We start from the raw sequence: 14,268 nt of genomic DNA on the forward strand, positions 1-14,268 counted from the left end.
ACAGGGACACTGCAATGTTCAGCCAGTTCTACTGTGGGGAGACTCGAAAATTATATATAGCCAAGTTTTTCCTTCACTTCTTATTACATGTTGGGAAGATAAATCAGCACAAACCACCATCATTACTACCTGAAAAAAAGGATCTATCCAGCAAGTGTATACCACTTACAGTAGCTAGTTGCTAACTGCCTTCACCTCACCTAACAATGACTTTGAAGTTGGTTGTGAGGGTATAATCTTCCCAGCACAACGTTTTCTAAAGAGCAGCCCTCTATAGTGTCAAATTCAGAAAGCTGAAGATAAATACTGATTTAATATACACTGGGGAAATTTTCCCATGGGCAGTTACCCAAAGCAACCAGTCATTGGCTTTTTTAAAGGGGACCTATCTTTCTAAGAAAACATTCCAAATTCTTTTCTATAGGGTTAGTCAAGCATAGTAAACTTTACTTACACTATACAAATTATTTAAATCTTGTTTCTTTCAGTCTTGGAATTATACAACTACAGCAAGCAGGTAGGGGCCATTTTGTTAGTAAAGGAAAGCTTTGCATCATGCCAAAATCTTCTTTATGTGACAATGGGGGATCTGATGCACAGGCCCATGCACTGGCTACACAAATAGGACAGTGAGGAGGGAGGGGGAAAGTAAGGAGGGCAGTGACATCTGCAAAGTGCTAAGTGGAAAGTGAAAGTAATTGTCTGCCCTGCCTCTGTGCCAAAGGCCTCTGTGCCTTTATAATGGGTATGGATGTGCTAATGAAAAAAAGGAATTTGGATTTCATGTTTAATATGAACAAGGATTTTATTTTATAGATTTTTAGGTCTGGGTGACAGGTCCCTTTTAAGCCAACTGCAGGCAGAACAATGCAACAATTTAATTGGTTGCCATGGGTTACTGCCCATCTGCACATTTGCCCAGTGTTGATAAATGACCACCACTTTTGTCTCAATTACTATTGTCCTGGATGCAAGAGTTCTAAAGGGTGAAAAATTGCACAATTGGGAGTTCTTATCCCAGAGCAATAATAACAAATCCAGAGCTAAGTGCATCTATATCAAGTGCAATGCAGCCCTGTGTCCATTTGTCATAATGTATTTAGTTGTTTCGAACATTTAAACATTCATTTTCCATTGATTTTAGTACTCGGCATCATAACATCCATCACAAGCCTTAAAGGGAACATAAAATCCCCCCACAATTTAAAAGACAATGAAAGCCATATTTACTGGGTGTGCCAATATACATGCACTTCCAATGAATGCAATTGCTTATGCAAGTGCTCCTTTTTGTTTAAAATTGCACCAGTGCAGGAAAAAAGCAGTGCTGCATCGCTCTGCCATGTTTCTCACCTTTCCCAGGTGGCCCTTAAAATAAAGTCTGAAAACAAAACATTACATAGAGATGAAAAATTCATATTATTGTTATTATTCATTCAGCACAATGTGCCAAATTAACTGCAGTGTAATCAGTAAGTATGAGAGGTGGCAGAGAGTGTTCATGTTGATAAAATATATAATTCATACATAAATTCTTATATTCTTCTAGTTCATAATGTTTCAAACAACAAAAGGACAATTTGGCAGTTAATGAATCTTTACATTGTCTCCTTTAGCTACTTATTGGTCCTGCATTCAAATAAGGATTAGTCTTACCCAAAGCTGTTCCTAAGTCTAATGTTTACAAGCTTGTAGGCAGCCACTTACACCGGAACAAATTCTTCAGCTCAGCTTAACAAACACTCCTTCCAATGGATCTTTAGTGGATATTCAATAAAAATAGAACAGCGTAAAAAAAAAGTGATTTTTTTTTTTTGGCATAAACTGGTGTGAATGTGAAACTAGAGTTGTTGGTTTGTGTCTTGCAATAGCTGAAGTTTAACAATGCTGCCATATATAATCATACAGACTGTTATAAGTAAGAATAGATACCGGTAATATATGCCTACATATGTGGTATAATCCTTATATAGATGTAGAACAAGCACGCATCACACAACAAAACATGAACAAACTTTCCAAAGTTTTCCTATACTGTGGTTAAACCCATAAATACCAGATAGGTGGCGCTGTGGATTAGAAAGAAGATTATAGCAGAAAATACCTCAATGCAGAAAACAGGTTTGGGGCAAACACTTTGGGGCTGATTTACTAACCCACGAATTCGACCCGAATTGGAAAAGTTCCGACTTGAAAACGAACATTTTGCGACTTTTTCGTATGTTTTGCGATTTTTTCGGCGTCTTTACGAATTTTTCGTTACCAATACGATTTTTGCGTAAAAACGTGAGGTTTTCGTAGCCTTTACGAAAGTTGCGTAAAATCTTGCGCTTTTTCCGTAGCGTTAAAACTTACGCGAAAAGTTGCGCCTTTTTCGTAGCGTTAAAACTTAAAAGGTGCGAAGTTTCGCGTAAGTTTTAACGCTACGAAAAAAGCGCAACTTTTTGCGCAAGTTTTAACGCTACGAAAAATCGCAAGATTTTACGCAACTTTCGTAATGGCTACGAAAAACTCGCGTTTTTACGCAAAAATCGTATTGGTAACGAAAAATTCGTAAAGACGCCGAAAAAATCGCAAAAAATACGAAAAAATCGCAAAATACCGATCTTTACGAAAAAAACGCAATCGGACTCATTTCGACCCGTTCGTGGGTTAGTAAATGTGCCCCTTTGTATAGAGTCATACTGTATTCATATTTTTATGGGGTTTTTTTCCTTTAAAATGCATTTTTTAATGCATTACAAAATTCCCTTTGTTACTGAAATAAACATGGACTAAGGGAGTTATATGCCTGACAAGGAACACATCTAACAGACTTCAAACTTCTCAGGTCAGAGATCTCGATCCAGTAGTGTCATGAATTCTCAGTACCTTCTCTCAGTATTGATGAGACCCCTGAATATAACATCCCCCTTTTTCTGATAATCACAATGTGCACATGTGGTTTAAAGTTAAATACATACTACTTATTTTAAATATAAACACATCCATACCTGTTTGTTGGCACTACTGCCCATTGCTCTAATTTATATGTTCAGACCTACTTGTATGGATGGAGGAGTATCAGGCTAATCATGGAAACAAAAGCTACACTAAGGGGCACATTTACTAACCCACGAATCCGAATCCGAATTGGAAAAATTCCAATTGGAAAACGAACATTTTGCGACTTTTTCGTATTTTTCGCTATTTTTTTCGGCGCCTTTACGACTTTTCGGAAATTGTCGCAACTTTTTCGTTACCAATACGATTTGCACGAAAAAACGCGAGTTTTTCGTAGCCATTACGATGCGCTTCTATCTTGTCGTGACTTTTTCGTATTGAGCGTTCGTAAGCGGCGGGTGAAACTTTCAGACTTAGCATGATTTTGGAAGCCTCCCATAGGACTCAATGGCACCCTGCAGCTCCAACCTGGCCCAAGAAAAGTCACCATACTGAAGCTTGAATGAATCTGAATCTTTCGTACTCGGCGCGAAGGCTACGAAAAAATCGGGACTTTTCACGCAAGTAGTAACGCTACGAAAAAATTGCCAGATTTTGCGCAGCATTCGGAATGGCAACGAAAAAGTTGCGACAATTTTCTGAAAAATCGGCAAATACCGATCATTACGAAAAAAAAATGCAATCAGACGCATTCGGCCCGTTCGTGAGTAAGTAAATGTGCCCCTAGAACTGCAAAAATCATCACACTGACTGGCAACAAACTCTGGCAACATGCTGCCTTCCACTTGCATTTGGCACTTACATGCACCTGTGTCAGTACCGGCACATTCGAAAGAATGAATTGCGTTTTGTCCTGAACTTCCCTACAGTGAAATGCCGGTGTGCTCCACCGCAGGGAAAAATGCATGTATGTACAAGCCCTTATGAAAAATGCATCATGCAGTAATCATAGAGTGCCATAGGAGGGCTTATTTCTGGGTGAAAAGAGCTATTAACAAAGGTAGTGGAGCCTGTGTACATAGGCATTTCTTCTGCACCCCCCTGCAGTTGACGCTTCATGCATTCCACCTCAGGGAAACACAGGAAAAAACTCTGCCCATTCCTCCTGGGTGGCATTGCACATACGAGCGCCAATCATAAGCAGAATGCAACTTGACATTTCACATGCTAGATATAACCTTATGCTAAAATCTATCCAGGTGTTTTACTCTCAAAATTCCCTGTTAGTAAGCGGCCCTTTTGAAAAATACACCATTCTGGGCTGTGCTGCCATCTCTACAGTCATACATTAGTATTATTACCATATAATATCCCTTTATTTCAATATTCTTACTAAAATACACTGTGCAGGGCTGGGCTCAGGTTTCTGCAGCCCCATGTTAGACCTTAGCTGCACTGAGACCAATTTCCACTGATCAGAAGTGATTTCACATGGTATAAATTTAAGCAGGCACCTCTCCTCCTGTTACTGGGTTACTCACAGTTTAATAGTGTGTTTCTAGTATTCCATTCATACCTCATCCCCAGTGAAAGCTTTAGAAGCAGTTTTGCTTATGGCTGAATCTACACCATTTTCTGCTGAAATAACGGAAGAGTATATTTGTCCAGTTTGTCAAGAAATACTTCAAACTCCAGTGAGAACGCAGACCTGTCAGCATGTGTGAGTACTTTATGTGATGCACAGAGAGGGACACGCACAATCTGTGGAGGGAATATGGTGGCTTTTTATGTAGTTAGTGTGTGTGTTTTCATGAATAAATTACATGTTCATTAGAGCAGTATCACAGAAAAATATGGCTATACTACTGGCTTTTTCCACCATAACATTTAAATTCTTAATAGTAAATACGTATATATTGCTTGTCCCTTGTTGAACAACAGTTTGAGGCACATAATTCACACTTTTGGATCACTGCCACATATTGGATTAACCGATTTATGTTTGGCCATGCAGTATCAATCTAAACGAATTTCTAATTAGCCATGCAGGCTGTGGATTCAATATGTGGTTGGTATTAAAGGGATGAGGTGGCAACCCTAGTCACTGTACTTTCACTAACAATAATTATTCACTCAAAATCTCAACTATCTGGCCTTTACACTGCACCCCATTTCTGACTTACACTGAAAAAACAGCGAATGAACCACGAATAGCATAATCTTCTGCCAGGCACTTCAGCTGTGATCCAAAAGTGATTTTTTTTTTTTTATGATGAATATATAATATTGCCCAGTGTTCTGGGAGATAACCTGCTTGCACAGCACTTCAGGAGCACTATGCATACCGGTTACTTCACAGTGAATAAAGGAGCCCCTTGTTTTTGCATCATTGCTGGAGGTCCTGCCTCACATTTATTGTGCAGGACTGAATCACAGAGATAAGAGTGGAAGGAATAGAGCCCGGCAGTTATACAGAGACAGGAGTCTGTATAATTGAGGGGAGGGAGATAGCTGTATTGTGAATAATATATGATTATAAGCACTATTTCTGCACAAATAATGTATTAACCAGTTCAGTGCTTTATAAGCATATAGAAGGCTCTTCACATGATTTTACTCCCATAATGAAGAACAAGTGCCAGTTACTTAATATCAGTATCAACAGGTGTGTAACCTGTTCTGCCATAGTTGTAAATCTGTGACTGGAGTTGCATAAGGGTGTACATGGCAGCATACTGCTGTGTGCAAGGGTTGGGTGTTGCAAACCCAGTCATGAAAGTACTCTGTTCCTTGATTCATGACATTAGTCTGCAAGTTATTTGGGCCACCAAATTAATGCAAAAGGCCCGTTAGAAATTGTGCTTTTTTTAACTCTCTATTAATGATGGATGCACCAAGCCCAAAAGGAGTAAACATTCTTATATAAAGATAACCAGCTATAGTTTATGTTCCCAAGGTAATTTGATTTGGTTTTATATTTGTTTATTAAATGTAGACCACTGTTTAGCTTTTGCAGGAAATGTTTTCTGATGGCAATGAAGTCAGGGGGTGCAAATTGTCCCCTTTGCCGTGGACCCGTTAGCAAAAGTGAGAGATCTGCCCCTGCAAGAGCATCTGATATTGACCTAGAGATGAGAATGCTTTTGGGAGGATGTATGTATTGTGGGAAGCAGGTAAACCTTTATGTAGATTTTTTTTTTTTTTTTTTTTTTTTTTTATTATGCATTTTGACTGGCCTACTATTATATTGCTTAAGGTTTAAATGTCAGATTGGTTTATAAAGAAAGGAAGCGTCACTTTATTCAAAGCAACCTCTGGCAGGAAAGAATCAACAGTTAATAGATGAGATGGGATCACCGCACTAAACCGTTTCTGAGCTCTCCCTAGTGCTTCAGGTATATGTCAAAACATATTGAAGTAGCGCTTTTTATTTAATTAGCTCCTTATCTGAATGCACTAATACTGGTATCGCTAAGAACTACTTTGAGAAAGAAAATTATCAAAGTACATTTACTGGGTGTTGGAAAAACAAGTGGAATGAACTTTGGAACAGTGACATCACTTCTGGAACATGTGTACATTCAAGCAAGAAATGTTATCCCAAAAGGCATTAAAGGAAAAAAGGATCACAAGGGGGTGTTAGAATTGTGAGAAATCTGTCCCTCTGGGGATCAAAGCCTGACCCAGACAGTGAGACTAGAGTGGTTAAAGCATTGGATGTTATAGTAACCCTTCTGTTTGTGTAATCCATAATCCACTGTTGGGTGTATACACAAGAAAATATCATACAGGACGTTTATCTTATATTGGCCGTAATTGAAAATTGATTAGGGGCAAATAAACTGTAGTTTTATGGACTTTTTTTTGCTAGAAACAAATTAAGTGCTATTTTATGAGTAGAGACACCTTAAAAAAAAATATTTTGCCTATTGTTTTATTCATGAAAATCTATGATTTGCATTATTTTGGGCGCTAAACTCATAATCCCATAACAAAAGTAAATAGAATACCAATATACAATTCCTCCCTTCCCCTCTGTTGTATAAATCCATTATGCAGAGGGATTATCTGTGTGCTGGTAATTGAATTATAAACAAGCCATAGGTTTGTTTTAGATTACAACAGTAGGCAAAAAGTATGTTCAGCACAAATTCTATTTATTTAACTTATGTTGAACAAGTGAAAATACTGCCTCATTAAAATGTAAACCCTTTACCAAGTACTGAAATATTGATCTATTCTTCATTTTGTTTTGGTATTGTATTTTTTTGTAAATGTAAGCTTCTTTTACAGTTGAGCTTTTGACTGTTTATTTTCAGGTGAAACTGCATTACATGAAGCTCCATTACAAATCCTGTAGAAAGTACCAGGAGGAATATGGATTATCACCAAAAGATCCCACCATACAGAAAGACCAAAAATCAACCAAATGGTGAGAAACTTACTTTCAGTATACTTGCTATGTAATTCCAATTCTGTGGTTCCCTATCTATACATAGCTGGCACCTCATTTATGGCACAAGTGTTGATTATTTTTTTCCAAGTATCAGGTCAAAATAAAATTGTAAAATAGCAGCCAGGTTGTAATGCAACACCGAAGACGTGCAGCCATTAAAGGGTGTTTCTTTTTGGTAGGTTTTTTAAAATTCAGAGATTAAATATATAAAGTATCATAAAATAAATCATTTGCTCATATACACACTTTTCCCATTAAAGTGTATGGGAGCCAAATGTGGTTTTTGGCACTTTTCAACCAGTTGAAACGGCACACTTTTCTATGTTCCTATTTTAGAATTGCAGGCATATATTGACTACAGCCTTTTGATTTTCACCTATATATGTCTTTTCTGTTGCAGTCAGGACCCAAAATACAAGTGCCCACTGTGCTCTGAGCAGAATTTAAGTCAAAGGAGCCTGCTGGAGCACTGTAACAATGTGCATTACTATCAAGAGGTGGAAATGGTAACCTACTGTTTTTTCTCACTTTGCTTTGTACCTACTCAGAGATTATTGTGTTATTTCTTTTCTTACAAGCGGGGGCCCCTGTGAAAATGTGAAATCTTAGTTTTTTCTTTGGTTCAGACTGGTTATCTTTATAAAACCATTCCCTTTTAAAGACGTTTTTTTGTTTTGGTTTCGGTAGATATCTATTAAGTTTTATGTTACAAAACATAAAGCAAATGGTGCAGGTATACATAAGAAAATACAAAGAAATAAAGAATCAAAGGTATGACTATAATGCAAAAATTGCAAAGGAAAAAGTGTGGCTTGTAAGAAAAGAAATAACAAAATAATACATAAACAAAAAGAGGTGGTTTCTCTCCACTTAATCATCTTAAAATATGGCAATCTTGGATGGTTATAATAGGATATTTCCCTCTTACTTGTTAACACTTAATTAACGTATGTTTTTTAAAGTGATACTGGTTAATTTTTCTGTTTTAAAAAAGCCTATTTTTTCTTTAAAACAAGGCAAGCTAATGGATGGTTGTTTCCCCGGGTTAGCCACTGTCTGACATGCTGCAAAAATATACAACTGACAACCGTAGCTTTATCTGAATAGCTCCTAGTAAGGCTCTTTATATTTACATAAAGCACAGAAAAAAATTGATGTATAAACTAGACCAAGGCTTATCAGCATATTCACCAAATAATTCCCCTCTGAAACAATTACCATTAGCTGTAGGGACAAAGTTCATAATTCTGCCTGATCTAAAATACAATTGAAAAAGCACCTTATAACTAGCTTGCAGTATGTTTCTGATTAATAAGATATTTTTACTTAAATAAGATATCTGCATAGATTATCTGCTCCACTCCTAAGGGTAAGAACCCAGAGCAGTTCAGTCATTCGCGACAGATCTCTTATATTTGGGGGCGACTAACGGCTCCAAAAAGGCTTTCCATCGGCTAGAATAGGAGTCGCCAGTGGAAAGTTTTTTACATCGATTTGGTAACCCGAAGTCTCGAAGTTTCCTTCTGCAGGTTACTTTGGCTTTTGGCTATAATTTCTTAAATACCATTTGAATTCCACTTGTAAACTGTATAGGTGTAAATTGCCCTGCTTGATTCATAAAGTGATTGTTTGAATACACTAGTTTTATCCATTAGATAAGTTAGTTCTCTGTACCTTGACTGGGTTGCACCTATCTTTCAAAGGATGTAAGAATGACAAAGAAGAATAACTTTGACCTAAGATAAGTTGTCACAAATGTACAAGCTCAGCTAATTCTTCAAGGGGATTCCAGCTAGCTTTATATTGCACTCTACCGTGAAATGTTATACTAATCTCTTCCAACCTTCTTATCTAGTACAGTGGTATAACGCAAATAAAAAAATATATGTATGAAGTTGTCTGGTTGAGTAACCCAACATATAAGCCAGATAGAAAAATAAAAAAAGATGCTCCAGCTGTACTTACATATTTACAGTTGCTACTTATATGGAAGTAATCCAAGACTCAGTCTTGAGTGAACACTTCTGGAGGATGTTGCTTTGGGAGGCTGATGGGAAACTAACCTGTAGTACATTTTACCCACTCCATGGCAAGTAAAGTACATTTTTTTTCCACCTACGGTGATCCAATGAACAGAAAGAGGAGAAAATGATTTTGAGGAGATATTTTTCAAAATATTTAGGTTCTTTACTCATCTTAAATTCTGGCATCAACACTATCTTGTAGGCATAATGTATGTGCTTTATTTAATTAGTCTGGGCTAGCATAATAATCTACAACTAAGGGGCTGATTTACTAAGACACGATTTCGAATCCGAATTGGAAAAATTCCGATTGGAAACGAACATTTTGCGACGTTTTCGTATTTTTTTGCGATTTTTTTCGGCGTCTTTACGATTTTTGCGTAAAAACGCGAGTTTTTCGGCGTCTTTACGAAAGTTGCGCAAAGTCGCGATTTTTTCGTAGCGTTAACACTTGCGCGCAAAGTCGCGCCTTTTTCGTAGCATTAAAACTTAAAAGGCGCGACGTTTTGCGCAAGTTTTAACGCTACGAAAAAATCGCGACTTTGCGCAACTTTCGTAAAGACGCCGAAAAACTCGCGTTTTTACGCAAAAATCGTAAAGACGCCGAAAAAATCGCAAAATTACCGATCATTACGAAAAAACGCAATCGGTCGCATTCGGCCCGTTCGTGGGTTAGTAAATGTGCCCCTAAGAGTTTGCTGTAATTTATGAACATTGGTATTGCTAACATGTTTACTAGTTATAATTACATGGGTTACATTGGGTTGTATGTTCTATTGCAGGGGTCCCCAACCCTTTAAACTTGTGAGCCTAATCCCATTGCAAATAAGGGCTGTGACTGACTGTTAGCCCCTATGTGGACTGGCAACCAATATGAGGCTCCGTTTGGCAGAACATCTGGTTTTATGCAACCAAAACTTGCCTCCAAGACAGGAATTCAAAAATAAGAACCTGCTTTGATGCCACTGGCAGCAACAGGCAAGGGTTTGGTGAGCAACATGTTGCCCACAAGCCACTGGTTTGGGATCACTGTTCTATTGGGTGATTCCATTGTGTATATATTAATGGATTTGTTCTGGCTATGCCTGTAATCAAGTACCTTGAAAGTCCAAAGTATTGCAGGTGTAGTTATTATGGACAATATACAGCTTTTGTTTTCAGGTTCCCTATCCTGGAGTAGCACCAGCCTACTATTGTAAATAGTGATTGTTATAAGCAGGTGTAACATCCTAATGGTAATAGTACACGAGAAATCTGCTCTACTGCAGGCGACGAATCTCCCGAAAAATGCCTTACCCTTCCCTAACATTCAGATCAACGCATGCAAAATACATCATAGCCATGCTTTACAGTTTCTGTTATATGCAATGTAAACCAGTGCTGTATTTCAACTCGACTGTCTGCCCCCAGTTCTATAAAGCAGCATATTAATATTATATACATTATATAAACCCCCTTCCTGACTGGTACACTGGATGTATACTATAGCTTTTCTTTCTTGTTTTAAACATTATTACCTACCGCATGAGTATGTGTAAACCAGATTTCAATTGCAAGTTTGTTTGTTTTTAAGCCTGACTGTTTAATTAATTAACCTGCCCAGGCCTGGACTGAGATTCAAAATATTCCATGTAACTCAAGTATACAGAGGCCCAAACTGCCCCCCACTAGCCCAATAAATAGTGACTGTCTATGGCATCTTATAGCAGCCCCTCTGCCATTTGCCAGATTCCACAGATTGCCAATCTGGGCTTGCCCCTGACTATTTCACCACTTGATTAGCAAACCGTTTAATAGTTTAACAAACACTCAAAGCTAAATATGACAGGACAGGCATTTTTTTTTAATATATGCATTCTGCTTGCCAGGTTTGCCCTATCTGTGCCACTTTACCCTGGGGAGATCCTATTCAAACTACTGGGAATATTATTGCCCATCTAAATGCAAGACATCGATTTAACTATCAAGAGTTTATGGTAAGTCCTAATCATTGTGTGTCTTTAATATTAGTATTTTATAGTTTGCATAAATTAGGCATATGATGATTATATGAAGCAACTAAACCCACCCCTTAAATTACTATCTGACCTTATATATGGAAGAAAATGATACAACGGTTAAAAGCACCAAGCCAGTAGTACTGCGAGGAAGGTGCGGTCAGTCAGGGTGGAAAGTACAAAGTGGTTTTCCCCCTTTTTTTTTTTTTTTTTTTTTTTTTTTTGTGGGGGGGGAATGTTTCTTTGAATCTAAACACCACAACCCTTGCTCTATGTAGAAGGCATTCTATACAGCATCTGCTTTTGCCCTAGAAACCAGATAGCTGCTGAAACTCCAAACTTGGATAACTTGGCATTGGTTGGTATGTGTGCCAACATGGTGTCTTGGCATAATAGAGTATTTTCTATGTAAATAAACTTTTTTCCCTATGTTATTACTTATTCCTTTTAGAATATCCACCTAGATGAAGAGGCACAGTTTCAAAAAGCCATTGAGAATTCTTACAAACTTTCAAGGTGATTCAGACAGAATGCATCTTGTAATGGTCATTTACAGATTGTTTCCATTTTTTTTTTTTTTTTAATCACAATTTGTAATGTGTTTAAAATAAAAATATATTAAAGTATCCTTTTGTAATTTTATTTCTGAGGGAAGAAATTCATTTTTAATGTCTTTTTCAGCATTTCTGTATTTGTGTGTATTCTATATTTTTAAGAGCACTGCTTGTAAGCTGCCTCCCATTTAAGTGACTTGGCCAAGAAGGTCAATGACCATCTCAATGTTCCTGGGTGGTAGACACAGAATGGTAGCAGCAGAAACACTTGGATGGTTGTAGGGGTTAGGAGGACACCTGACTTGTATCAAGTACAAGAGAGCCACAGCTTCTTTAGAGCACACCAGTTACAACTTTGCCAAGTAGTTCTTGAAGTCTATATAAAGGATACCATACCATACTAACTGTGCCAAGATGAGAGTCTGAAGCAGGGATCCCCAACCTTTTATACCACTGAGTCATATTCAAATGGAAAAAGTGTTGGGGAGCAACACAAGCATAGAAAAAATTCCTAGGGGTGCAAATAAGAGCAATAATTGGCTACTTGGTAGCCCCTATGTGGACTGGCAGCCTAGAGAAGGCTCTGTTTGGGTTTTATGCAATCAACACTTGCCTCCAAGTCAGAGATTCAAAAATGAGCACCTACCTTGAGGCCACTGGGAGCAACATCCAAGGGGTTGGTGAGCAAAATGTTGTTCACGAACCACTGGTTGGGGATCACTGGTCTGGATTGTCTATAGCCTTAATGGGCATTACTTAATGCAAAGAGGAGCTGCACATTTTTGGCCACAGGTACCAAGAGAATTCCTGTGCTTCCAAGGAGATTACCCCTAAAAACTGGTAATAATTTAATCTGATTGTGTTAAAGGTCATGTTTGTGCCAGCTGCTGGCAGCCTACTACTCTTCAAAAGCTCTCAATAGTGGAATTAGTTTTTGCAGAACTGTTTCAATCTAGATAGATTGATAAGGCAGGTCTAAAAACACACACCTGACATAGAGATATTTTATTAGCATGGACATCTTCCCTGCCCTTTTTCCTGTCTGTTATGGAAAATCGTGCTTATAATAAAATAAAATACAAATTTTTACTGCACTGAGAGTTCACAAGTTTTAGTTGACTTCTAGACGACTAAGAATGGAAGTAAAAAGTCTGCTTCGCAATAGAAAGTTCATCTCAAGGAAAAAGGAAGGAGCACCAACTCAAGGAGAAATGAAGGTTTATTATTTCTCCAATAAACCTGTTAACTTTCAATACTTTAGCTTCTCACACATATCTGCATATGTGCACACATTCTTTCTGAATTCTGCAACCACATTAGTGCAAAATGGTCTCTCTTCTGATTAAATGCTTCGGCAAAATCCTTGGTCCTTATCATGGAGTTTTTTCAGTGCCAGAATTTGTGCTTATTGGTGACCCAGCAGTGGTTAAAGTGAGTTGCATCATGTTTACAGAATGATATGCTCTTTTCTTTATTTTATGCTATGATTACTCCTGCCTTCTCTTTATTGGGCCTTGAGCCCCAAGGCTGCCACCCAGCCAACATTCTGCTGTGTAAGGATACTGCTGCCGGAACATCAGTCTGCGCATGCGCAGTAGAGTTAAAAGCCGACTTTATAGTTTAAGTTTGGCTTTTTCACTCTACTGCGCATGCGAAGCAGTAAGCGCTGCAGCTACCCCGGGCTGGTGCTGTTCTCTCTGAACAGGGGCACCAGCTCAGGGTAAAAGGTAGGCGATTAAAGTCACTTAGGGGTGCCTAACACTTTGGCACCCCCAAGTGACTTAGCCTTTCCTTCTCCTTAAAGCACGATGGGCCACCCCTGGTATCATATGATTCACAGTGCACACATATATATTAGGTAACATGACCCAACGAATGGACAAAGCTCTATCTTTAATTACACACTTCTTCCTGTTACAGTTAGAGCTGCATTATTCCTTGTCATATGATTCTTAGACCATATTAAGTGGCCTATCTGTTGGTTAAGTATTCATTCTATGCGTATTTATCAAAGGGCAGATTTATCAAAATGTGAGATTGAAGCTCACCACAGAATAATTCATCTACTTTCTATTCATTCCTATGGGATTTTCAAAGTGGGTGAATTATTTTGTGGTGTGGCTTCAATCTCACATTTTAATAAATCTGCGCCTTAGCGTGTCTGTAATAAACGTAAAAGCCAAAAGTAACTGTTTCTGGTATTTTTATTTTGTGATGCTTTGGTATTTGTAACTATTGATTTATTCTCAAAATTACAGGGGTCTGATGTTGCAGAGGAGCAGTATGTTTTGCTCCTGCCAGGTAGGTTCAGCTGAAAGAATTTATCCAGTTAAAGTTTTGGCCATTTATATTCT

At 38.0% G+C, this 14,268-nt stretch overlaps 1 protein-coding gene across 1 annotated transcript; it reads left to right on the plus strand.

Annotated features, from left to right (window-relative positions):
* The first annotated feature begins 4,419 nt into the window (after positions 1 to 4,419).
* rnf138 (ring finger protein 138) lies at positions 4,420 to 12,002 on the plus strand. The gene is given in 6 exon segments (NM_001016429.3): positions 4,420 to 4,603; positions 5,891 to 6,056; positions 7,203 to 7,315; positions 7,740 to 7,845; positions 11,232 to 11,339; positions 11,812 to 12,002. Coding segments are annotated over 6 exon segments (669 nt in total). The 5' UTR covers positions 4,420 to 4,496; the 3' UTR covers positions 11,881 to 12,002.
* The last annotated feature ends 2,266 nt before the right edge of the window (positions 12,003 to 14,268 follow it).

Source organism: Xenopus tropicalis, chromosome 6, assembly GCF_000004195.4.
Source record: "Xenopus tropicalis strain Nigerian chromosome 6, UCB_Xtro_10.0, whole genome shotgun sequence".
NCBI lineage: Eukaryota > Metazoa > Chordata > Amphibia > Anura > Pipidae > Xenopus > Xenopus tropicalis.